At 34.3% G+C, this 26,481-nt stretch overlaps 2 protein-coding genes and 1 long non-coding RNA gene across 4 annotated transcripts in view; 2 read left to right on the top strand and 1 right to left on the bottom strand.

Annotated features, from left to right (window-relative positions):
- LOC137490337 (uncharacterized) overlaps positions 1-26,481 on the top strand; it is a 205,803-nt gene continuing 179,322 nt past the window's right edge. Inside the window, exons 1-2 of the mRNA XM_073910813.1 lie at positions 1-153; positions 809-859. Of these exons, the coding sequence (XP_073766914.1) occupies positions 67-153; positions 809-859 (138 nt within the window). The 5' untranslated portion in view covers positions 1-66. The remainder of the gene's footprint in view (positions 154-808; positions 860-26,481) is intronic.
- LOC141375843 (uncharacterized) lies at positions 1,226-21,936 on the top strand. The gene is made up of 6 exons (XR_012384652.1): positions 1,226-1,273; positions 2,680-2,734; positions 6,404-6,458; positions 7,210-7,267; positions 21,224-21,285; positions 21,394-21,936. It is a non-coding gene; the product is annotated as an uncharacterized lncRNA (long non-coding RNA).
- LOC141375825 (E3 ubiquitin-protein ligase RBBP6-like) lies at positions 23,222-24,989 on the bottom strand. Of its 2 annotated transcripts, XM_073910791.1 has the most exons (7): positions 24,669-24,989; positions 24,379-24,475; positions 24,200-24,275; positions 23,965-24,053; positions 23,828-23,888; positions 23,586-23,725; positions 23,232-23,490 (listed from the first exon to the last, which is right to left on the bottom strand). In XM_073910791.1, exons 1-7 carry the CDS (start codon positions 24,826-24,828, stop codon positions 23,316-23,318), a joined length of 798 nt encoding a protein of 265 aa, XP_073766892.1. In that variant the 5' UTR covers positions 24,829-24,989; the 3' UTR covers positions 23,232-23,315. The 2 variants fall into 2 exon arrangements, with proteins under 2 accessions (XP_073766893.1, XP_073766892.1); XM_073910792.1 differs by lacking the exon at positions 23,828-23,888 and having other exon boundaries at positions 23,222-23,490.

Genomic DNA, 26,481 nt, shown 5'->3' with positions numbered 1-26,481 from the left:
TTTCTTCATGGTTTATGAGGACATGATTGGTTAAACGAGACTTAAAGCTTTCAGTAAGCGAATCTCATGTTTTCTTCATCTTTCTTTACTTTTCTCTTTCAGCACCTCCATAAGCCAGTCGCTTTGACAAACACAGAGTTGTCTTCTACAGAGGTTTGTTAATTCTTTTGTCAAGCTATTTTGATACTTCTTGAAAGGATAGTTTTACCCAAAAATGAACATTTACTCACTATTAGTTTACCCTCAAGTGTTCCAAACCTTTATGGTTTTCTTTTTTCTGTTTAACAAAACAAATAAGATACTTTGAAATAAGATAGAAACCTGTAACCATTGACTTCCATAGTAGTAAAAAACAAGTAATATAAAAGTCAATGGTTACAGGTTTCCATCGTTTTTCAAAGTATGTTTTGTTTTTAACAAAAGAAATAAACCCTTAAAGGTTTGGAACACTCGAGGGTAAATTAATAGTGAGTAAATGTTAATTTTTAGGTGAACCATCCCTTTAAGTGCTAAAATGACAGTTTCCTATTTTTACTAAATGCAGGTTAGCAGTCCTGTGTGTTTAGTCATGGTTTATGAGGACCAAGTATGTCTATTAGATGTGACTTAGCAGTAGACTATTGTTTTATTAAATCTGTGTGTTTCTTCATGGTTCATAAGGACACAGTATGTGTAGGTTGACATAGTGCTAGCAGTAGACAATTATAACGTGTGTTTCTTCGTAATTTGTAAGGGCATGATTTGTTATGCGTGACTTAAAGTAATTTAACAATGTTAAAAAAATCTTATCTTTGCTTCTCTTTTTCAGTACCTCCCTGAGCCCGTCACTTTGACCAACACAGAGTTGTCTTCTACAGAGGTTTGTTTATTCTTTTGTCATGTTATTTTGACACTCCTTAAAGGGATAGTTCACCCAACAGTACAATTGTGTCCTCATTTGCCTACCCTTTACTTGTTTCTTTATTTGTTCTGTTAAAGACAAAACAAAATACTTTTAAAAAGATGTAAACCTGTAATTCATAGTAAGTAAATGTTCATTTTTGGGTGAACCATCCCTTTAAGTGCTAAAATGACAGTTTCTTAATTAGACTAAATGCAGTGTAGCAATCCTGTGTGTTTAGTCATGGTTTATGAGGACATGATTGGTTTTGTGAGACTTAAAGCTTTCAGTAAGTGAATGTCATGTTTCCTTCATCTTTCTTTGCTTCTCTCTTTCAGTACCTCCATGACCCAGTCACTTTGTCAAACACAAACAAAGCTGTCTTCTACAGAGGTTAGTTAATTCTTTTGTAATGCTATTTTGACACTCCTTAAAGGGATAGTTCACCCAAACAGTACAATTGTGTCATCATTTGCTCACCCTTTACTTGTTTTAAATCTTTATGGGTTTATTTTTTCTGTTGAACACAAAAGAAGATACTTTGAAAAAAGATGGAAACTTGTAACCATTGACTTCCATATTATTTGTGTTTTCTATTATGGAAGTCATTAGCCCCTTTCACACAGTGATACCGGTAAATATCTGGAAAATTTCCGGAAAGACTTTACCGGTATATTCAAAAAAGCGCTGTTCACACAGGCGAGGACGTTACGGAAATTTTCCGGAAAAGAGCATTCACACATCCATTCCAAAATACCGGTAAATTCTGACAACATTCACCACAAATGAGCTTTAAACGGCTGCGCTTGTATTTGTAAACATTTGACTAAATTACAAACTCTGTGGATGATCAATATTGTGAACAACTTTCGCAGGATCACTTTCGCATGTCGAGATGTTCATAATATGTGCATGTGCAAAGCTTGAAGGTAAACAAACAACGGCTTATCATAAGCATCTCATCGATGATTATTTACACAGTTATCATTAAGAAGAACATATAAACGTGATCTGACTAACTTCTAGCAGCTAAATGTGTCTGGAAAAATATTCAAAGGCTTTTATCCTCACAAACCGCGCGGACGTAAATGCGTCTGACTGTTGTGATTGGCTAAAGCAGACGTCTCACGTCAGCACGTTCTAGACGTGCACGCGCTTATTACGGGAATCTTCCTTTTGCATTCACACAGCGCAGCATTCCGGCACATTGCCGGTAATGTTACAACTTCTCTTTCCGGAAAATAGCCAGAACGAATTTACCGGTATTTTCAAAAAGGACCTGTTCACACATACAACCTTTCCGGAAAATTGCCGGCAATTTTCCGGAAAGGTCTGTATGTGTGAAAGGGGCTATTGATTGCAGGTTTTCTTCTTCCATCATAATATCTTGTTTTTGTTGTTTATCAGAAGAAATAAGCACATAAAAGTTTGGAACACTTGAGGGTAAATTCATAGTGAGTAAATGTTCATTTTTGAGTGAACCATCCCTTTAAATGCTAAAATTACAGTTTCCTTTTTCAGCTAAATGCAATGTAGCGGTCCTGTGTGTTTAGTCATGGTTTATGAAGACACAGTATGTCTATTTAATGTGACTTAGCAGTAGGATGTTGTTTTATGGAAACTGCGTGTTTCTTCATGGTTTATGAGGACACAGTATGTGTAGTTTTACATGGTGCTAGCAGTAGACTATTATAACGTGTGTTTCTTCATGGTTTATGAGGGCATGGTTTGTTGTGCAAAACTTAAAACAGTAAGTAAACGAATGGTAAATTTTCTTTATCTTTGCTTCTCTCTTTCAGTACCTTCATGAGTCCGTCACTTTGACAAACACAAACAGAGTTGTCTTCTACAGAGGTTTGTTAATTCTTTTGTAATGCTATTTTGACACTCCCTAAATGGATAGTTCACCCAAACGGTACAAATGTGTCATTATTTGCTTACATTTTACTTGTTTCAAACCATTTTGGGTTATTTCTTCTGTTAAAGACAAAAAAAAAGTACTTTAAAAAAAGATGTAAACCTGTAACCATAGACTTCCATAGTAGAAAACACAAATAATATGAAAGTCAATATTCATTGGTTTTCAAAGTATCTTTTGTGTTTAATAGAAGAAATAAACCCATAAAGGTTTGGAACACTTGAGGGTAAATTAATAGAGTAAATGTTAATTTTTGGATGAACTATCCCTTTAAGTGCTAAAATAACAGTTTCCTATCTCTGCTAAATGCAGTGTAGCAGTCCTGCGTGTTTAGTCATGGTTTATAAGGACCAAGTATGTCTATTAGATGTGACTTAGCAGTAGACTATTGTTTTATTAAATCTGTGTATTTCTTCAGGGTTCATGAGGACATGATTGGTTATGCGAGCCTTAAAGCTTTCAGTAGTTTTCTTCATCTTTCTTTGCTTCTCGCTTTTAGTACCTATATGAGCCTGTCACTTTGACAAACACAAAGACTTGTCTTCTACAGAGGTTTTTGTAATTGTTTTGTCAAGCTATTTTGGTACTTTAAACCAATCATGTCCTCATAAACTATGAAGAAGCACACATTATAAAACAACAGTCTTCTGTTAACATTGTAAAACTACACATACTGTGTCCTCATAAACCATGAAGAAACACAGATTTAATAAAAAAAACATTGTACTGCTAAGTCACATCCAATAGTCATACTTGGTCCTCATAAACCATGACTAAACACACAGGACTGCTACACTGCATTTAGCAGAAATAGGAAACTGTAATTTTAGCACTTAAAGGGATGATTCACCCAAAAATTAACATTTACTCACCATTAATTTACCCTCAAGTGTTCCAAACCTTTATGGGTTTCTTTTTTTCTGTTTGACAAAACAAATAAGATACTTTGAAAAAAGATGGATACCTCTAACCATTGACTTTCATATTATTTTTGATTTCTATTACGGAAGTCATTGATTGCAGGTTTTCTTCTTCTGTCAAAATATCTAGTTTGTTTGTAGGTTTGGAACACTTGAGGGTAAATTAATAGTGAGTAAATGTTCATTTTTGGGTGATCAATCTCTCTGAGTGTTAAAATGACAGTTTCCTATTTTTACTAAATGCAATTTAGCAGTCCTGTGTGTTTAGTCAGGGTTTATGAGGACCAAGTATGTCTATTGGATGTGAGTTAGCAACAGGCTATTGTTTTATTAAATCTGTGTGTTTACTCATGGTTTATGAGGACACAGTATGTGTAAGTTTACATAGTGCTAGCAGTTGACTTATAACTTGTTTCTTCATGGTTTATAAGGGCATGGTTTGTTATGCGTGACTTAAAAAGTCCCTTCAAGTGCTAAAATTACAGTTTCCTATTTCTGCTAAATGCAGTGTAGCAGTCCTGTGTGTTTAGTCATGGTTTACGAGGACCAAGTATGTCTATTGAATGTGACTTAGCAGTAGACTATTGTTTTATTAAATCTGTGTGTTTCTTCATGGTTCATGAGGACACAGTATGTGTAGGTTTACAATGTTACCAGTAGACTTATTTCATAACGTTTGTTTCTTCATGGTTTATGAGGACATGATTGGTTTTGTGAGACTTAAAGCTTTCAGTAAGCGAATGTCATGTTTTCTTCATCTTTCTTTACTTCTCTCCTTCAGCACCTAAAAAAGTCAGTCGCTTTGTCAAACACAAACAGAGTTGTCTTCTACAGAGGTTTGTTAATTATTTTGTCAAGCTATTTTGACGCTCCTTAAAGGGCTAGTTCACCCAAAAGTACAATTGTGTCATCATTTGCTCACCATTTGCTTGTTTTAAATTTTTATGGGTTTATTTTTTCTGTTAAACACAAAAGAAGATACTTTGAAATAAGGTGGAAACCTGTAACCATTGACTTCCATATTTTTTGTGTTTTCTATTGTGGAAGTCAATGATTGCAGGTTTTCTTCTTCAATCAAAATATCTTGTTTTGTTTTTTATCAGAAGAAATAAACCCTTAAAGGTTTGGAACACTTGAGGGTAAATTCATAGTAAGGAAATGTTCATTTTTGGGTGAACCATCACTTTAAGTGCTAAAATGACAGTTTCCTATTTTTACTAAATGCAGTTTAGCAGTCCTTTGAGTTTAGTCATGATTTATGAGGACCAAGTATGTCTATTGGATGTGACTTACCAGCAGGCTATTGTTTTATTAAATCTGTGTGTTTCTTCATGGTTTATAAGGACATGATTGGTTTGCGAGACATAAAGCTTTCATTAAGCCAATGCATGGCTTCTTAATCTTTCTGTGCTTCTTTCTTTCAGTATCTCAATGAGCTCGTCACTTTGACAAACACAAACAGAGCTGTCTTCTACAGAGGTTTGTTAATTTTTTGTCAAGCTATTTTGACAGTCGTTAAAGGGATAGTTTACCCAAAAATGACAATTGTTTCATCATTTGCTCATCCTTTACTTGTTTTAAACCTTATGGGTTTAATTCTTCTGTTAAAGACAAAAGAAAATACTTTTTTAAAAAAAGATGGAAACCTGTAACCATAGATTTCCATAATAGAAAATACCAATAATATGAAAGTCAATGGTTACAGGTTTTCATCAGTTTTCAAAGTATCTTTTGTGTTTAACAGAAGAAATAAACCCATAAAAGTTTGGAACACTTGAGGGTAAATTAATAGTAAGTAAATGTTAATGTTTGGGTGAACCATCACTTTAAGTGCAAAAATGACAGTTTCCTATTTTTACTAAATGCAGGTTAGCAGTCCTGTGTGTTTAGTCATGGTTTATGAGAACTAAGTATGTCTATTGGATGTGACTTAGCAGTAGGTTGTTGTTTTATTAAATCTGTGTGTTTCTTCATGGTATATGAGGACACAGTATGTGTAGGTTTACAATGGTTTACATAGTGCTAGCAGTAGACTATTATAACATGTTTCTTCATGGTTTATGAGGGCAGAGTAAAGGAGTACACCCAAAAACGACAATTGTGTCATCATTTGCTCACCCTTTACTTGTTTTAAATCTTTATGGGTTTATTTTTCTGTTAAACACAAAAGAAGATGGAAACCTGTAACCATTGACTTTCATATTTTTTGTGTTTTCTATTATGAAAGTCAATGATTGCAGGTTTTCTTCTTCCATCAAAATATCTTGTTTTTGTTGTTTATCAGAAGAAATAAACCCTTAAAGGGTTGGAATGCTTTGGGGTATATTAATAGCAAGTACATTTTCATTTTTGGATGAACCATCCTTTTAAGTGCTAAAGTAACAGTTTCCTATTTCTGCTAAATGCAGTGTAGCAGTCCTGTGTGTTCATTCATGGTTTATGAGGACCAAGTATGTCTATTGGATGTGACTTAGCAGTAGACTATTGTTTTATTAAATCTGTGTGTTTCTTCATGGTTCATGAGGACACAGTATGTGTAGGTTTACAATGTTACCAGTAGACTGTTATTTTATAACGTGTGTGTTTCTTCATGGTTTATGAGGACATGATTGGTTTTGCAAGACTTAAAGCTTTCAGTAAGTGAATTTCATGTTTTCTTCATCTTTCTTTACTTCTCTCTTTCAGCACCTCTATAAGTCAGTCACTTTGACAAACACAAACAGAGCTGTCTTCTACAGAGGTTTGTTAATTCTTTTGTAATGCTATTTTGACACTCCTTAAAAGGATAGTTCACCCAAAAATGACAATTTTGTCATCATTTGCTCATCCTTCACTTCCTTCAATCTGTGTTTCTTCATGGTTTATGAGGACACAGTATGTGTAGGTTTACATGGTGCTAGCAGTAGACTATTATAACATGTGTTTCTTCATGGTTTATGAGGGCATGGTTTGTTATGCGAGACTTTAAAAGTAAGTAAACGAATGTTGAATTTTCTTTATCTTTGCTTTTCTGTTTCAGTACCTCCATGAGCCAGTCACTTTGACCAACACAGAGTTGTTTTTTACAGAGGTTTGTTAATTCTTTTGTCAAGAATTAACAAACCTCTGTAGAAAACAACTCTGTGACTGGCTCATACCCAAAAATGACAAATGTGTCATCATTTGCACACCCTTTATGGGTTTATTTTTTCTGTTAAACACAAAAGAAGATGGAAGATGAAAACCTGTACTCATTGACTTCCATATTTTTGGTGTTTTTATTTTGGAAGTCAATGATTGCAGGTTTTCTTCTTCCATCAAAATACCTTGTTTTTCGTTTAACAGAAAAAATAAACTTGTAAAGTAGAAAAGTCCAATAGTAGGAAAAATAATAACATGGAAGTCAATGAGTGCACGTTTTAATTTATTAAGAAAATAAACTAATAATAATTAAAATAATAAAATAATTTAAATAAGTGAATAACAATGTCTCTCTCACTTTCTCCCTTCAGGAAATAACAGGTGAATCTTGACAGAAATCCAGGAAGCCAGACAGTGATGGTGGTGATGGTAAGAATTTCTGTCAATAACAATGCAGGAAGAAACTAAGTAACTAAAATTACTTTAAAAATAATGTGCATTTTAGGCCTTTTTTATTTTAAGCAAATTTTAAGCATGATCTAAAGGGTTGAGTTTATTTTCTTAATGAGTTATAGGTGTATTTTGAGAATAAACCAATCAGAGTCTCATCTCCCATTCCCTTTAATAGCCTTGCATCGTGCCATAAGCGCATTTGCTATTTACATGACGTAAAGTAAGTTTAAGTGGAAAAACTGAGCATTTCACAAGCAAACAGTTAACAGTTATTTTTAACAGAAAACTGTTAAACAGAGCATCTACCGCGCGAGAATGAGAGATAAATGATCTACTTTCACTTTCGCTCTTGGTGGATAGGAAAATCTTTACGCACAGACATCAGTTAGCCTAATAATAATAATTAGTTGCGTTTGTTAAGCGCAAGTATTTGTTTCAAAACTATTTCTAAATGCAGTTCTAATTTTCAGCAAATGAATAAATGAACAATAATAACTAAGTGTTGTCATAAACCTGAGTTATATCCTAAAAAACATGTTGCCCGCATATGGTCTAAAACCTGCAGGTGGGCAAATCTAAGCTTTTTTTTTAATAAAACAAATATAAATATGGATATAATAATTAATACTGCTAATAATAACATACAAAAGCAAATTGTTATGAATAAAAACTATTGCGTCGTAGAGAGATAAACAGTGTTTGTTATTTTAAAGTGATAGGACTAAGATGGTCAATAAATAAGGTTTTTATTTACCTATTAATTCACAGTTTTAATTTACATTTTGTTGATTATATTTTACTCTTACTTTTACCTATTAAAAATCTTATTTTTTTCTTATTATTACTCTTATTTTACTTTTATTATATTTATATTTTACTATTATGTTATTTTGTCTCAATTACTGTACATTAATAGCAAATTAATATTTAAGTAGGCCTAATTATTTATTTAAAAACATTACCAGCGAAATACTAAGAAACGGTCTGGCGCTATTTTTATATACAGGCCTATCATAATTTTAAAGAAAGCTGCAAGGTGTGCTACATTATTTTAAATTATTTTTTCTGTCTGTTACTTGAAGTTCAGTGCGTGTGCCTGTGCGCTGAGAGACAAGGCAATATTGACAAAATATTGAATTTTGTTTTTTATATTGCATTGCATTAATTTGCAGAGATGTTTTATAGTTTATACAGGCCTAAAATAAACGCTTTGGTACAGAGTTATTATTTTAAAACAAACCTGTGTTTGTAATGATAGATGTAGGTGTCACAAAATACTTTTTAAATCAGTGTTTTTATTAATATGATTATTATATATTGTAAACAACACTTAATAAATACTGAAATGTCCTTAATACACACCTTATTTTTTTTATCAATTACAGTGCTTCCCGCTAGGGCTGCTCTATTATGGGAAAAATCATAATCACGATTTTTTTGGTCATTATTTTAATCACAATTATTCAAAATGATTATCAGTTCAAGTCAAAATTATTAGGGCTCCTGTGAAATTATTATTATTATTTTTTATAAATATTTCCCAAATGATGTTTAACAGATTCAGGAATTTTTCACAGTATTTCCTATAATATTTTTTCCTTTGGAGGAAGTCTTATTTGTTTTATTTCAGCTAAAATAAAAGCAGGTTTAAATATTTTGAAATCTATTTTATGGTCAATATTAATAGCTCCCTTAAGCAAAATAGTTTTTGATGGTCAGCAGAAGAAATTACTGGTATACAATGACTTGCCCAATTATCCTAATTAAGCCTTTGAATCGTACTTTAATCTGAATGCTTGTATTTTGAAAAATATCTAGTAAAATATGTGCTGTCATCATAACAAAGATGAATGAAATCAGTTATAAAAAATTAGTTATTAAAACTATTATGTTTAGAAATGGGTTAAAAAAAATCTTCTTTCCATTAATCAGAAATTGGGGGGGAAAGTAGGGCTAATAATTTAGATTTCAACTGTATTCATTTATTTTCCTCCCTGCAAAGGAAAGGGAAATATGTACAATAGAATAAAAATATGAAACAAACTGTGCTTTAAGCATCTTCACTGTAAAAAAAAAAAAACTTTGATTATAGCTACTAAAGTCCTTCAGACAAGAACAGTGAGGGATTGTCTTCTTTTGTTGTTTGATTAATGGTAAAAACAGTCGGCAGCAGGAATATCACGCACTTTCACTTTAAGAGCAGTACGGTTCTGATTTATGGTTTCTCTTTCACATGTCTTTTGATTCTCAACTAGTTTGTTTATTACTTAAATGAGAGTTAATATGAATAATCACTGAACATCGCGTTTTGATACCTATTTGACCATTAAAATGCTCACATTAAGATAACTTTAGATGTGTGTGCTTTGCTCTGAGCACACAGTGTGCGAATATGTGTGTGCCGCATACACACACCATGCGGTCTCATTCATGCTTTTAAAACATGAATGATTCGAATGTACATCAATGAATGATGCACATGCCGTGCTGCAAAATTACAATGCATGCTTTTAGTAATATTCACGTGAAACTGAGCTTTGCAGAGCAACAAATGTGTACAACTGAAAAGAGGACGATATATGATGCAACAATCGTTTTATCTCGATTAATGATTTTCATATTCGTTTGAAGCCATAATCAAAATCGAATTTTCGATTAATTGCATAGCCCTACTTCCCGTATGTTTATAATATACTTGCGAAGGTAGCAGGCCCGGCGCCAGGATATCATAACTGAGGAGGCATTTTAATCCCATGACTAATTTTGGTCCCTCTTGTTCCTTTCATTTAGGCTATTTATTCACATTAATTATTACTTTGCATTACTGCCTAAGTTACTGACTCAAGGCAGTAATATACTTTTTTATAGTAATAATGATATGCAGTTTTGCTATTATTGATTTTATACCATTTATCAACGCAGACAGATCATGGTTCATTGCCAAACGAGTGCTTTATATCAAATTTTATTATCCTTATATGGGCCTATAATAGGCCTATAAAGGTTTAAAGTTTTAGGTAAAGACGTCAAACTATGCCCATACATGCAAGCCAATCCACGGTTAGACTATTCTATAACCGGTAAATAAATATAGTAAAATCAGCATTACTGAATCACGCTTCACAAAACCTTAACCAACCAAAATCAGTGTTAGGAAAAAGTTAAATGTTACAATCAAATGTCATTAAAAAAAAATTATTAAGTTACATTTTAAGGCATTAGTACGGAGACTCGGAAGGGACGTGATGGTGAAGAAAAAAAAACTGAGTGGGAGAAAAAAAAACTGAGTGGGAGAAAAAAAAAGGATGGTAGAAAAAAAAACAGTGATAGGAATATATATATATATATATATTTTTAAGTTTTTGTTCCCTCACAAAGATGTTTTGCGTTATCCACACTTCCTGTTCACTTCATACCTGTCAACCCTCCTGTATTTTACCATTCTATCCCTCTATCATGCTATTGTTAAGTATTTTCCCATATTTCTCATATATTTTTATTTTTGAAAGCATTCTGAAACAAATATAAAAATGTCTGCATTTACTTTCTTTCCATTAAAAGCTGTGGGTTGATCATCGCCCTTCATATGCAACCTCTGAATCAGGGAATGATAAACTGATCCCAGATCAACTTCTGTACATGCCATTTAAAGAGGAGCTAAAGTGCAGGATTCAGATCTGTGTTTAAACAGACAAATATACTTAACAATATGTAAACATGTTCGTCCTGTGTGTTTTATTTTAAACACAACTCATTTTCTCTTAAATGAGCACAAACAGTTACTTAAGTAATGGAATACTTTCATTATAGATCTGTGCATTCTTAAATTGACACCTCTGATATGAAATAAAAGAAAATGAGAGATTTATTTGCTGCTCATCACTTGTTTGATAACAGAGGTGTCGCTTTAAATGGTGTGTATAGAAGCTGATCAGGGATCAGTTTATCATACCTAGCACATCCGTATACATGCATTCGCTAATTCACAGGTTGCATATGAAGAGCGATGATCGACCCACAGCTTTAATGGAAAGAAAGAGAAATATGGGAGAATCCCAGCAAAAACGGAAGGCTTGGGAGAATCCTGGTAAAACAGGAGGGTTGACATGTATGAAGTGAACAGGAAGTGTTTGTGGAAAAACAGTTTTGCGAGAACGCAAAACATCTGCGAGGGAACGCAAAAACTTCCAAAAGAGGATTTTTAAATAAAAATATAGTCAAGGTAAAATGTTCAAAAACTAGGTCTGAGTCACTCCTTTTCTTCCGCCGTCTCATTAACACACCTTTATTAAATTACAATAATTAACAAATTGCACAAACAAACAGTAATATTTAAGAGTAAACTAATGAGCTATTTAAAAGTACACTTTAAAGAAAACCACATTTATAAGAGAGACTGTGCCTTAAAGCATATACTGCTCTGTCACACTGCTTTTATTTATTATTTTAGGTTTGTTTATGAATGAATTATTTAAGTTAAATATTTCATGTATGTGGTTTAATATTTAATTGGTCATTAAATCAAATGAAGAAGCTAGCTACTTTATTTTTTGACACTTCAACCGATCAATAAACAAAGAAATGAACAACCACAGATTATTTTATTCTCTCTGTAAAGTATTTAGATACTTAGACTATACTAAATAATTAGACTATTCTATATAGTTTTTAACATTGTTTGGGCTCAGTTGGGATTATTTGTTAATGAACTGCCACTCATCTTTCCATTAAACATTTTGATATTAAAATTATGTTTTAACTTTATGTCTCCAAGATTGCATTGTAATTTTCTAAGTTAAACTAAACTAGTTAAACTAGACAATTAAAATATGCTGTAAAAAAGTTTAGGTTGATAACTATTTTATTTTGGCTGGAAATGATTTACTGCTGGTTTTATCTGACCAGAGAACAACACAATGTTGGAATTGACGTAGTAGCATTGTGTAAAGTGCGATATGAGACAGCATATTTAATCCTTGCACTATTTTAAGTGAATGCATATGTATTCCACCGACTCCAAAATTAGGAGTTAAGAGTCTCATCCAAAAAACCCAGAACCGAACATCCCTAATCGACGCCCCATTGATGTTTCTTTGAACATCAGGTGCCATTATTAACTGTTTATCAAGTTAAATTTCAAACTGAACCTATAACTGTTTTTGATTAATTCAAAGTATAGCCCAGACTATTTTTTTCCTTTTCAAAAGCAGAAGCAGTATAGCCTAAACAGGACAGTTTTACAAATGTACAGATAAGCATTTTTATAACTGAACATCACAAAAGGCCTACAAGAATTTTCAGTCCATTTTTATATACAGGCCTATTATAATTTTAAAGAAAACTGCTAGGTGGGCTATATTATTTTAAATCTAGCCTATATTATTTTTATTAATTTCCTCTGTATCTGTCACTTGCGATTCAATGCACACGTGCTGAGCGAGACGAGAAATAAGGCAATATTGACCATTTTTTATAGGCCACTATAGTATATAATAGTTTATTTTTACATATAGTATTGCATTAATTTGCATTGACGTTTTGTAGTTTGTAGAGGCCTAAAATGAATGCCTCGATTTGGAGTTATTTAAAACATAATCCTGCGTTTTTAACATTCTTTAAACCAATGTTTTTTATTATTATTATTTAATGTGAATAACTTTTAATTAAAAATTGTAATGTATTTATTACACCACCTTATTGGGAAAAAAAAACGATCAATTACAGTGCTTCCCGCAGGTTTGAAATATAGGACTTGCAGCATTGAAACACCATTTACCCACATCACATAGTTAACTATGCGACAGACAAAACTTAATTGCATTTTTAATAATAATTGTATTTATTATGACACTTTTTCTTTTAATGGGTTAAAGTAAAAAAAAAAAAAAAAAAGAATGTTACAAAAGACTGAAATCAAAAAGAAATGCTTTATGCTATTTAGGAGCAATGTGCAGCCACTGACAGGTAAAATTCGCTTTTCTCTCTCAAGTTCAAAGCAAATTAGGCTTGCCACGATAGACGGTGTTGACGGTGATACCGGTTTTAAGACGCAACACCGGTGACATCACGTTTTTACCGTGACACCGTCCTCACATTTGTTTTTTCTAAGTATTCGTTTTTTTAATTTATTTTTTTATTAAATATTTATTTTAATTAAATGGAAAATAGAATTCGTAATAATTTACTTAAGACCAGAGCATGCTTTATAATTAAAATCTGAACATAGTAATGTGTCATATTTCATTTATCACGTGAGAATAAATATGCAAGGCATACTCTCATTTTAAAAATCACGCGACCATCATCTCACAGTGTTTAATAATAAATATCTTATTTTTATTAAAACAAGAATGATGTAGCAATGCCGCGCCATCGACAAGCCAACTGCAGAGAAACAAAGCAATCATCACGGCAACTTAAGTGAGCACTTTTTCCGAAGTTCAGCTCTTCTTTTTTGCACTTTATGCATTTCATGTAAAAAAATAAAAGATGAATATGCCTACAAGAATGTAACCTGTGTGCGCGCGTCTTTTATCACTGAGGCCGCTGTCTTTAAAAACCGAAAGTTGCTTCATCTGTCTGGAAATATTTCGGCTTTTAATAAATGAAAAGTTAATTTAGGTGAGCCAATATTAAAAATTGCTATAAAGTAACTGTGAAGTGCGGCAACACATCGAATCTGAGGTCTGATCTCATCTCTCTCTCGCTATCATTCAGACATCGAAACGCCACACAGGTCAAGTCGCAAAACTGAGGCTGGTACCAGCTGACAGGTAGAACAGCTGAAGCCTTTGCGAAATCTTTCAAAATACAGCGCTGAAATTAACAGGCACAAATATCTTTGAGCCAGAAAGTCACGCCTTATCTGTCAAAACGCAATTCGAGCCAATAGGAGTTGTGTAGCCTATTAATTATATTAATTCTAATAAAATGAAAACCAAATTAAACTATTCATTGCATTTTTCGATTGATAAAAATATACGTAAACGAAAAAAAATCAAAGGGTGGCTAGTTTGTATTAATGTGTCTTAAAATTAATAAAAATATGCTCAGCCTATTTAAGCTTCACGGTTATATGCTGCGAACCACGTTACTGAACTACAATATCTCCGAGGGAGACTATATAACTCGATAGACAACATTACCTTGAGGGATTTTAAAAACAAAAGGTGTTTTAAAAAAGGAACAACACGCCAATCGGCAACAAATAAAACATCTTGCCAGGGTATGCTGTGTGTAATCCGCCACTGACAGTGACATAAGACACCTGCGCCTGTCAACTGTGCTTGTAAGAGAGCTTAAAGCTTGTATCGATATAACCAAAAAAAGCAAGATCATATAGTTATAAATATTCCATAACAATACTTATCGAAATATTTATACATTTACATGTTGATTATTTTTTTAGCCTGTTAAATAAAATTACTTTTATTTAGCCTGTCTTTAGATTTTTTACACAATGTTTAATTTCTTAACATTTCTTTCTTTTTTATTTAAAGTTTATATATAAAATGAGTGCTAGCTTGTTTAGTTGTGATCATTATGCAAGGATCATATTTCATATTCGGTTTATTCTTCACTAGCCTATAAATTCGTTAATAAGGCTATTTTATAAACGGATTGTTCATAAGGACTAAGCTATTAATATATAATGCAATAGGCTAAATAATACATTAAGAAATTGAAGTCAGGTAGGACAACAAAAGACAACCAAACATGTTCCCCCTGTTAGCAAATGTAACCAAAAAGTATCTTTACGTGCAACAAGCTGCTCATCTGAGGGTGTGTTCAGCACGATGGGGAACATAGTGAGCCCCACAAGATCCCATCTTAAGCCAGAGATGGTCAACATATTGGCCAGGATTCCTCGCAAAGAACAAGTAAACCTCACTGTTAATAAATGCCAATTTACAATGTTTTATTTTTTATTTTTTTTTAAAGACTGTGTCAACCTGTCATTTTTGTAATGTCATTTTGAAAGCTTTTCTTTTATATTTGTTTCTTGTTCATTCGTTTAATCTTATTTAAACTTTGTGCATTTTAATTACTTATCTTGCTATTTTATTTTCTTATTCTTTTAAAAACATTCTAACATTCATCACATTCGTCCATTCAAACAATTTACGCCGAATTGGCAATTCCCGCAAAACTGAAAGTGAAAGTATTATATGCATTTATAAGCTATTTAAAAGCAGAAAGAAAAGAGGAAACCCCGACCCCCACTATGATACCGGTATTACCGGTGTTGTCACATGTCGATTAACCGGTGGGGAAATTTCCTCATCGTCACAACCTTAATTTGAATGATTTTAGATGTGTATATAAAATAGCCTATGTAAAATATTAACATCATCAAATTAATAAAATAATGACAAATTTGAAATAAATGACAGAAAAGTTAATAAAAACAGACATTCTCTAAAAAATGTAAAAATCGCAATATTAAAATGAGTAGATTTTTTTAAAATAAAATGCGTTGATTAACTATTACTATTGGTGTATATATTTTACAGCCAGTCTAGATCTCATTACGTCCTCTCCCGAGTATATAGCCGAAGTTTTTCTTAGTCGTTTACATTAAAGAATCTATTATTTACTTTTTCTCTCTGTATCGCGGCTGAGTGTTCGCTGTCAGCTGAATATAGGCTTAAATTAAATCTAAAAAGCAACTAGCCTGCGAGCTAATATTTGTTTTTTGTTTTTTTCGCATAACAGCCAATTTCAACCGCGAGGAGATACCAACAGCTTGATATGCAACATTTTCTAAAATGTTATTTAGCTCGGAATAAAAACAATTCACAAAAAATGATTTAGTGTGTGTGTTTTTTTAAGATTGGATTAGCCTATTTCACAGTGTGTAAACATTAGAAATAATAATTAGGCTAAAATACAGTAGATTACCCCTTCATTCAGATATATGTCGTTGTTTGGGAAACTCTCCCCTGGTCTAGAAGTTTCTCTTGCTTCTTATCTGCTCCACAAGCGCAGCACGCTTCTTCCTCTGGCTCTGCACCAGGGCTGGGTTTCCCAAACAACAACGTAACTCGCGGCAGAAATATCATAGTACAATGTGTCGTTTGGGAAAAGAACGATGTAGTGACGAGTGTGTCCCAAAACCTGTAGTTTCTCTGTCACAGATCTATTGTTTGACCCACATTAGTTATAACGTAAAATGCCCATAATGATGCTCTAAACGAGGTGGTAACAATTTCTTTAGAGAGAGAGAAAAAAAAAACATTATTTTATTTGCAAATTATATTGTTTTACACAATCACACATTTAAAAAAAATCTATCATAGTTTTGGTGAAAACATGCACTTATATTCCATATTAATTGAAATATATATAACGGCACATATAAGACCTATTTTTGTTTCCTTTACAAATATTATTAAGAATTTCATTTCTAATTTCATATATAAATCATTAATGGTTGTAGGCCTAATTTACAGTAGGCTATTTATTTAGAAATAGAAAAAACTTTTTAATATAATATTAATTATTATTATTATTATTAAAGTAGGATATTGCAAACAATATGCAAAATAAATGCAAACAATATTCCATGACTCCCAATATCAATTGCTACGAGCCTAATATAGAAATTTTAATTAACACGTAGTTCAGTCCATAAGTTGCTGTGAATAGAAACAGCCTATATAAGCCTACATTACCAGAAGTTGGCCTATAGGTAAAAGGTATATAACCGGGGATTTTGTGTCAACCTTGCTTGTGAAATATACTCAAGATATACCCCTGCCCTCATCTCAAACAAAATGTTTGGCTATTAATGAAGCAGCCTGTCTGAGGTGTTAATGGGGCATTGCGCTTTAACCGAAAACAACAACAACCCAAAAGCACTAAATTGGTTACAGGGGTTGCTTCAGAAAATTGCCTAATAATAATAGAAGTAGTAGTAATAATAATAATAATAATAGTAACTACTGGCATGTTTATAACTAAAGTTGTTTTTACTTCGGTTGCACCACATGCTCTTAAGGCAAACCGTAGTTAGTAAGGTCATAAGCTCTCCGTAAAGTCATACATAGTTGCATTAAATCACCTAATATCAAATAAAAAGTGTTTCAATCGTTAAACTGATTTAGAATTCTGCAACTAATGCATCTACATATAACTGTTCTTTGAAAATTTGCTGTGAATGCACACAAATTACACAAAGTTATCAAAACATAAAACTTGATTTTTTAAATATTCTACACGTTAAAGAAAAAATAGCAGGGAGAAAAAACCCAGTCATAAAGAAATGTATGTTAACACAAAACATTTCTTGAAACAAAATTAAACTCTTCATTCACAAACCGAAAGAAATGCGAGATTTAGGAAGAAAATAAGGCTGTGAATAGAGGGAGATCATCGCAAGCTCCTCGATGTAAACTAATCTCACCGTCATCTCTTTTCTACCATTATACATGGGGGGAGGCTGCGGTAAATTTTTAGTTGGAACACAGCGTTAGGTTTAAACTGAGTGAAATGCTGCAACACAGAAATATTTAGTAGTGCGTACATTGTAAATTAGTGTCCCTTTAAGTCACAACTAGGCTTCATTTTAACTTACACACTGCTGGTGCAACTGGCCCCATGTAATCAAAAAAGGCTGCATATTAATAAGTGGGTCGCGGGTTATAATCTAAAAGCTATTGCCAGTCAAACACAGCACAGCCATTACAGCAAAATGGAGAGATTTAAATGTACATATTGCACATATGGAATTATCCACTCACTGCATGTCGTCTACCCTGATAAACATGCTAATTGTCTTATTATTATTAATATTATATTGTATGCACTTATGAAATTAAAGTTTATAGAGCCTGGTTTATACTTCTGCGTTATGATCGGCGTAACCCACGGCACATGCAACCCGCGTAGCTGTTTATTTTACTTCTGCGCAATGTCTCTGTTGGTCTGCATTAACACTTTCAAAACGGTAGTTGGCAGTGAGGTGTTAATGTTCCTCTGTGTTGAGTTTCTTCGCTGTTGTTTTGTTTTTTCTAAACGCTTCCTGAACATGCAAGTGACTCAAACTCGCTCATTTTGAGGCTGGAACCGGCGGACGTGGAACAACTTTAACTATGAGATAAACACAAAACAAAACTTTCTATCCAGAGCTCCTTCATGGGACTCCACACGTGTAAACAATCGCTCTATTGGGCTCGCACCACTCGTACGGCTCTTGGTCCCGCCCCCAGACTTGTCAGCGCTGCCAAGCCGACCAATCACGACCATCAAACAAATCACGACCTTGCGCTCTGTGTCGTTGCGACTTGTAGTTACATTTTTTGAGAGGTGCACATCATCGACGCCGACGGCCAATAAACAATGCTTAAACATTAAAATGTGCTTTTAGAAACTTCAAATATTTATGTTTCTAATATTTAATTATACATTTGCTGTGTTTAATATAGGGGATAGAATAGCATACAGTATATAAAAAAAAATTTTTTTGTCCTTTATACCGAAATAGGCCGGCTATAAGAGGAGGCGCTCTATTAAACAAGCAGAAACAGCACAGACTGTTCACTCTGCATGCATGTGAAAGAAATGAACAGAGAAAAATAAACAGACGATAAATAATAGGCGACTCACCTTACGTGCCGATATGCCCATTTATTTAATTCATAACTGCCACTAATAGCTATGCAAAAGGGAACCTATTTTGAGTGTTTGGCATGTAGTGACAGATTTTCAAATATTTGTAACCTGGCCTATAATAAATAATAATAATTATTGATAAAGCAAGTTATACTGCAATCAGGTGATGTGTTTCATTGACTCGATAACCTTAATATTTTGTAGTGTGTGCTGTGACGCGATTTTCATTTCTTGCAATGTGCGCACGTTTAAGATTTGAGGTAATAACATCGCCATGATAGTCAAAGAAATGTAAACATTCTTTTTACCCCAACACAATTTAATAGGGCGCTATAAAGGCTAAACAACTTCATTCTTATATTTGTTTAATTTTTGCAGCCTGGGGCTATACTTCTCACCATCTATTGTATCTTTTCTAAAGCATACAGTATAGTGTAAAAGCATGTTTATTACTAAGAAAAAAGAAAATGTATTTTTTAATTGATCACATCACATAATCTACTGTAGGCTACATTACACATACAGTAAGGGCTGCTCTATTATGGGAAAAATCATAATCACGATTATTTTTGTCATAATTGCAAACAAGATTATTCAAAACGATTTTTCAGCTGAAGTCAAAATTATTAGCGCTCCTGTGAATTTTTTATTTATATTTTTTTAATAAATATTTCCAAAAGGATGTTTAACAAATTCAGGATTTTTTTTACAGTATTTTCTATAATATTTTTTTTCTTCTGGAGGAAGTCTTATTTGTTTTATTTTGGCTAGAATAAAAGCAGGTTTAAATATTTTGAAACCTATTTTAAGGTCAATATTAATGACTTGCCCAATTATCCTAATTAAGCCTTTGAATTGTACTTTAATCTGAATGCTTGTACTTTGAAAAATATATAGTAAAGTATGTGCTGTCATCATAACAAAGATGAATGAAATCAGTTATAAAAAATTAGTTATTAAAACTATTATGTTTAGAAATGGGTTGAAAAAAAATCTTCTTTCCATTAAACAGAAATTGGTGGAAAATGGTTGCTAATAATTCAGGAGGGCTAATAATTCGGATTTCAACTGTATATATGCAGTTATTTTCCTCCCTGTAAATGAGCAAAGGGAAATATGTACAATAGAATAAAAATATGAAACAAACTGTGCTTTAAGCATCTTATAAATGAATAAATGATCACTGAACACAGCATTTTGACACCTATTTGACCATTAAAACGCTCACAGTAAGATAACTTTAGATGTGTGTACTCTGCTCGTCTAGCCTAAGTGCACACACACAGCAGCATGTACAAATCAGATTATGAAAAATGATGAAGAGCATGCTTTTCCTTTTATCCTTTATTTTTAGTTTTTTTTTTGTTTTTGTTTTTATTTACACATTTTTTTAAGTGGTGAGGACAATATTCACTGGTTCCCCCCTCCTGTATAATAATTAAATGTTACATTTTTAAGAACTTCACAAATAGCCTAAATAACACTTTTCAGTATCAGTGATAATATAAATAGTAACTAATAATAATAATGATAATAATAAAAAGAAGAACAAAAAATATTAGCCTATTGATAACAATATAAGTGAGATGTTGAGGAAAAAACAGCGTAGGCTACTAACTCTCCACTGTTTTTGGTAAATTATTTGACAGAAAAGCTAACATGCTGACACATTGTCTGGATTAAGCAGACCTAGTTGGAGTCGCAATGTTTCCAGCAGCACTCAATACACGTTCAGACTTTCTATCGCAGTGCTTGTAGCGCAAATGCACAAATGCTTTTTCCTATGCTACATTTCTCGTCAATGTCTTCCATTTATCACTTTCTCTTTTGTATCTGGCCATTTTTAAATAGGGCTCTGCGATATCTGGCTGACAAAAAAATCAAAAAATAAATTTTAATTTTTATAATTTTATATATTTTTATTTTATTTTTTGTGCTCATAATATTGACCTTTGCAGTTTTTACCTTTTTATTATTCAGCTAAACTAAAAAACGGAAGACTTTCTCCAGTGGAAAAATATAATAGGGAATATTATGAAATTATTGATTGCCTTTTTTTAAAATTAAGAAAAGTCTTTACATGGAAAGGTCATATCACTTTCAATAGTCCACAATGATTCAAAGCAGCTACTGAAAGTTATACTCGCATATGTTGCTGTTAAATCATGTAGTTGTGTGATGTATAACCATGGTGTAAGTGCACACCTAAGGATTAACCGTTTTTCCAAGAAAGAGACTTTTAAACGATATTGATGAACAGTTGATATGATCTATTAAAAGTCAGTGATGCTAACAGTTAATCATCTTGTTTGCTTTCAGGCTCTAGCACTGGCAGAACAACCTACATGAGAAGACCATGGACAAAAGCAGACGTGAAGGCTGTAATGAGTTCAAAAGACTGATTATTATTATACACATTTTCATTTTTTTTCCTTGTCACAGAGTGACAATATTTAACCATTTTCAAACCCACTTCTGTTCCATGCCAGTGCTTCACAGTCCATCATCACTCTAGGGTAGTCTCTACATTGCTCTACAGTTTGCCTCTGCTTCTCAACCCATGTCTGCCACTACTCCACAGTCTGGTACTGCTCCACAGTCCAGGTCCACGTCTGCTTCATGAGCCTGGGCAATACCCATCACACAAAAATACATAACCCACAAATGCAGTCCCTCAGACTAAACATTTACAACAGTGTTGAGTAGCAAAAAGACATGTTTTTTGTTTTTTATTTACATGTTTGAAAATGGTCAAATATTGTCACTGTGACAAAAAAGTGAAAATGTGTATGATATTAATTAGTCACATTATAACACATTATATTACTGTCACATTACGAAATTTAGTTTTTAATCTGTTTTGTGTTCATATCATTCTGTATGTATCATTCAATTTGTGGAATCAAACTTTTATGTCTAGTTTTATCTTTTTTTCTTTTTATCTATCTTTTTATCTATTTTTATCCATCTATTTTTTGTTCTTGTCAGAGCGATAATAGTTGATGCATTTCATAATAAAATGTATATACATGTTTAGTTCCCCTGCTGTTTTCCTGGACTTCAAAAGTAAAATAAAAAAAGTTTATTTTTTTATTTCTGTCATTGAGTGGCAATGTTTTGTATTTGACAGTATTCTAGTGCACTACCATGTTGTGTTCTAGTATAAATATTTAAATTTGAAAAAGAATAATCTGTTGAACGACTTAATTAAATTTTAAAATACCATTAGTTTGTTTATAAGCTGTAATCATTCATTCATTCATTTTCTTTTCGGCTTAACCCCTTTATTTATCAGGGGTTTCCACAGTGAAATGAACCACCAACTTATCCAGAATATGTTTTACGTTGCGGTTGTTCTTCCAGCTGCAACCCATCACTGGAAAACATCCATACACACTCATACACACACACTACGGACAATTTAGTGTATTCAATCCCCTGTACCGCTTGTCTTTGGACTGTGGGGGAAACCGGAGCACCTGGAGGAAACCCACTCCAACACAGAGAACATGCAAACTCCACACAGAGTTCACAGAGGGGAACATTTGTGTTCTGGCCAAGTAAAAGAATAAAATAATGAATATGTTATCGTACAGTTGTGCTTCTGGTTGTTCATGGTTGAAGGTTCTTTGCCAATTATGTTCTTTTTTTATCTGAAGTTGCCTTTCAAAATATCTACTGTCCTATAAAATAAGAGCAAAGGCCCTTAAACAATTAACTCTTCATACTTTAATGTTAAAATGCTGTCTTTTTCAGGTTATTGTTCAACAGTACATTAAACAGATTGTTTAACTGATACAACACAATAAGCCTACAGAATTGTTAAATCAAAAGTGTATTATAAGCAAAATAGTATTTTGTCATTTAAGAAGTGACAGGCAGAACCTTAGCAACTGAGATGGGTTTAGCAGGTGTCTAGCTGAGGAAAGCCAGAGTCTGTTCTGTTGTCACCCTTACTGCAATAGCAGAATAGTGTGATATGTAAAATGTGTTAATCAGTCCTTTTAAACCATGAAGGGGCTAGGTTTGTGTGTAACATGTAAACACCTTGTAAACCATGATTTTGTCTGTCCCCATAAGCCTGTGAAATGTCACATAGTTAATTTGAGTGTGTTGTGAAACTAAAATTGCTGTTTTTAAGCGTTGTTTGCCTTTTGTAGCTCAAATAAAAAATTTTGGCACAAGTTTTATGTTCGTAGGATGTTGGCAAAGGTATGTCCCCGTAAACCACCAAAAAGTCACATTGACCTCATAAACCATGTATGCCTGTATGTGTGTGTGTGTGTTGCACTGCTGGAGTGAAGGTTAACCAGTCCACACAGTTCATGCGGCTATAATCTTTATTATCTTTTATTAATAAACTATGTACAATATTTACACGTCGGCTCCAGGTCTCTTGGATGAAGGTCTCTCAGCGACGTGGTCTCTTCTGGTCGCCGCGCGTCTCTGGTGAAGATGGGGAGCGGGACCGTTTCCCTCCGGCGTCCCGGACCGAAGATGCCGCACCTGCTGAGGACGAGGAGGGCAAAGGCTCGGTCTGGCAGGAGAAGGACGGCCTCTTTCTCTTCTCAGCAGCATAGGCCTCACTGAACAGATCGAGCGCAAACACACACAAGCAGACATCATGTGAGATTTGGACAAACACTAGAACATGCGGCTATGCCAAGTACAGTTTACTCACGCGTCTATGATGGGAATGACGTATCTGCCGCTGCCGTCTATCATGACTCCCTTTCGGTCTGGGTCGTCCACCTCCAACAGGAAGCTGCGGGGAATCCCTGTGCTCTTCCAGATGCGCTTGTGCGGCGCGGAGCGGCTGCCCTGTGAATTGAGGAGTGACAGTCAAACTCTGAGCAAACAATCTGACTGATGAGGACAAGAGCTCAAGTTCACAGCAACCGTGAGCTTGGAAAACCCAGTTACCACATTAGTGGGGCAGTGCCTAATGTGGTGTCCCGGGATCCCAAGCAGCCTCATGGCCTCACTAGTGAACATCAGAACCATGAGAATCAGCTCAGACATCTCTCACAAAGCAAACCTGTCAGTGTCTGAACGCTCACCTGCTGGAGTAGTAGCACAGGCTGGACTGGTACATCACCGCTTTCAGCTTGTCCTCCTCTGACGCCTTTGCCTCAGCCAGATTCTCAGTCTGTTTCACAGGCATTTGCACATTTGAATCTTTTTCACCCTCAACCCTTCAAACAATCTCAAATCTCCCTAAGAAGCTGAGTGCGTGTGCGTATATTGTGTGCTTTACATTGCGTTTTGCTATTGTGCTATTCATTTGTTCAATACCTTCAACAACTGCTCCAGTGAGAGGAGTGAAGGATCAGCTCTAGGTGAAGGTTCACGCCAGCGTCCAGCTTGATGTCTGCAAAACAAAGGAGCTGGTGTGACTAAAACACCAGGGACAGACCAGGAGTCTTCATATAACATCTAACAGAGGACGCGTGTGCTCATTTCACAGCACTTACCCAACAAATCTTCTGTTTGAGGACTTCAGTCCCGCCGCAGGGATCCGTCTGATGATGACCGACGTGTTTTTAGGGATGAGAGCATCATCTGTGTATTCTGACAGCAAAATAAAATCAGAATCAGCACATAATTATGGAGCACGGTATACTTTGAGAGCCATTAGCCTTTTAAAACAGTCAAAACATCCCTACATGTCAGCATCAGCACCACCTTACAGCTTCCAGAAGTGTCTGATGTAACGCATCTAATGTTAGCGTAGAACAGTTGAAGTGTCTTTTCCTCAACTCACCTTCATCAGTCTGGGCGTTGCTGATCTTCAGCTGGCAGAACTTCAGCCTCTTGCTCCTCATGATCTGCCGCTTCAGCTCCCCCGCGCTGATGTTGAGGCCTTCAAACTGGAGCGAGTCGTAGGTGAGTCGACTCTGGAACCTGTAGTGAACACAAGACATACTGAACACAAACACAAAGCACAGCGTAATAAAAAGGGTCAAACCTGAGTGATGGGAACAGCAGGCGATCAATCGACGTATCCAACGATCAATAATCTGGAAAAATTGTCACGGAGGACGCAGAGATCAGATGCCAATCGACACAGCGAGATTCAAACAACACCCACAGGACGGTTGTCATGGATGCTGATGATGAACACGTGACGCATGCGCTGTACAACTTCCGGCAATATTATTATTAATATTAATTTTATTGATAGTAGTAGTAAAATCATTGCGATAAGTATAATAAAATAAACAGCAGAACAGTTGGCCATCTCTGAATAATACACAGCGACGTTTCCCTGCACGAACGATTCAGGCCTTCGCCAAGAAGACTCGGGTGAGTCGATGATTCAGGGATTGATTCAACTGTCCGTTCATCCTATTGGCTTCTTTGGCTGAATGAATCGTTCAATGCTTTACTCAAATAAAGCGGCCTCTTGCTGCCACCTATTGGGGGTTTGCTTTTTTGTTTTCAAAAGTACTTTGACACTTTTTTAAAGGCACCTTTAAGTTCATTTTTGCACAAAAGCTCGTCTCTGTGCGTTCCAAATGGTTTGAAATTTCCTTAGCACATGGTTTTCTTGATGCGTTTGAAATTTTCAATGTAAATCCACTCGTACTTGCATTTGATCTTTATTATGCCTTAAAATCAAAACTATACTAAAGGTGTCTTATCCAAATGCAGATTTTCATTCAAAACGTTATGACAGAACCATATTACTTTACAGTGGCCCATGGATATATATATATATATATATATATATATATATATATATATATATATATATATATATATATATATATGTGTGTGTGTGTGTGTGTGTGTGTGTTGCTTGTTTCTTATTTACCCATGCAGTGACTTTTAGGCATAAATACTATGTAGGCTTGCTAAAGGGTTGCATGAGAAATGTCATCATCGTGAGAGCTTGACTTTTTTTTTGTCGCTGCCTTTAGTTGTGGTGAAATGAGATGCATCATGTCGTTTATCTGTTTGTGCAGTCTGTACCTTCATTTCTGAATCGTGTGGCATCGTACTTGAAGCCAAGTCATTTAGCCCAAGGCATAGTTGTCTTAGAATGAGTAGTTTGCTGATCAAATTCCACATTTTGATGAGGCAAAACACATCTTGGATGTTTTAATTACTATTTTAGGTGAAAAACAAAACAATGAGATTTGTGTAAAATCTAAAGTTAACCAAGTCCAGCCCGCCATCTTGTCCTGCCTCTCAGTTCTCTTAAGCCTTGGGCCGGCTCTGTGAAGTGGCCTCTTTTGGGCTCATCATTGAAGACCGGACGAGCTGCAACATTTCGTTCTGCCAGGTTCTGGGAGTAGATGAGCATGTCATCGGTCTAGACTATGGTCAACTTGTGAAGTTACTCATACACCTCCGCTCATGGCATATTACCATTAAAATGAAACTTTTCCAGCAGAATATGACGCTCTAAAAAAAAAAACTCCATCGGCACTGGTATCTATGAAAAACACGACTGAGCACTAATGGTACACTCAACAATTTACACTGACATTTGAAGGATCACCTGACATTATTCAATTCAATTCAATTCAGCTTTATTTGTATAGCGCTTTTACAATGTAGATTGTGTCAAA

Source organism: Danio rerio, chromosome 8, assembly GCF_049306965.1.
Source record: "Danio rerio strain Tuebingen ecotype United States chromosome 8, GRCz12tu, whole genome shotgun sequence".
In the NCBI taxonomy this organism is placed as follows: Eukaryota; Metazoa; Chordata; class Actinopteri; order Cypriniformes; family Danionidae; genus Danio; species Danio rerio.
This window is presented reverse-complemented; position numbering and strand designations above follow the sequence as displayed.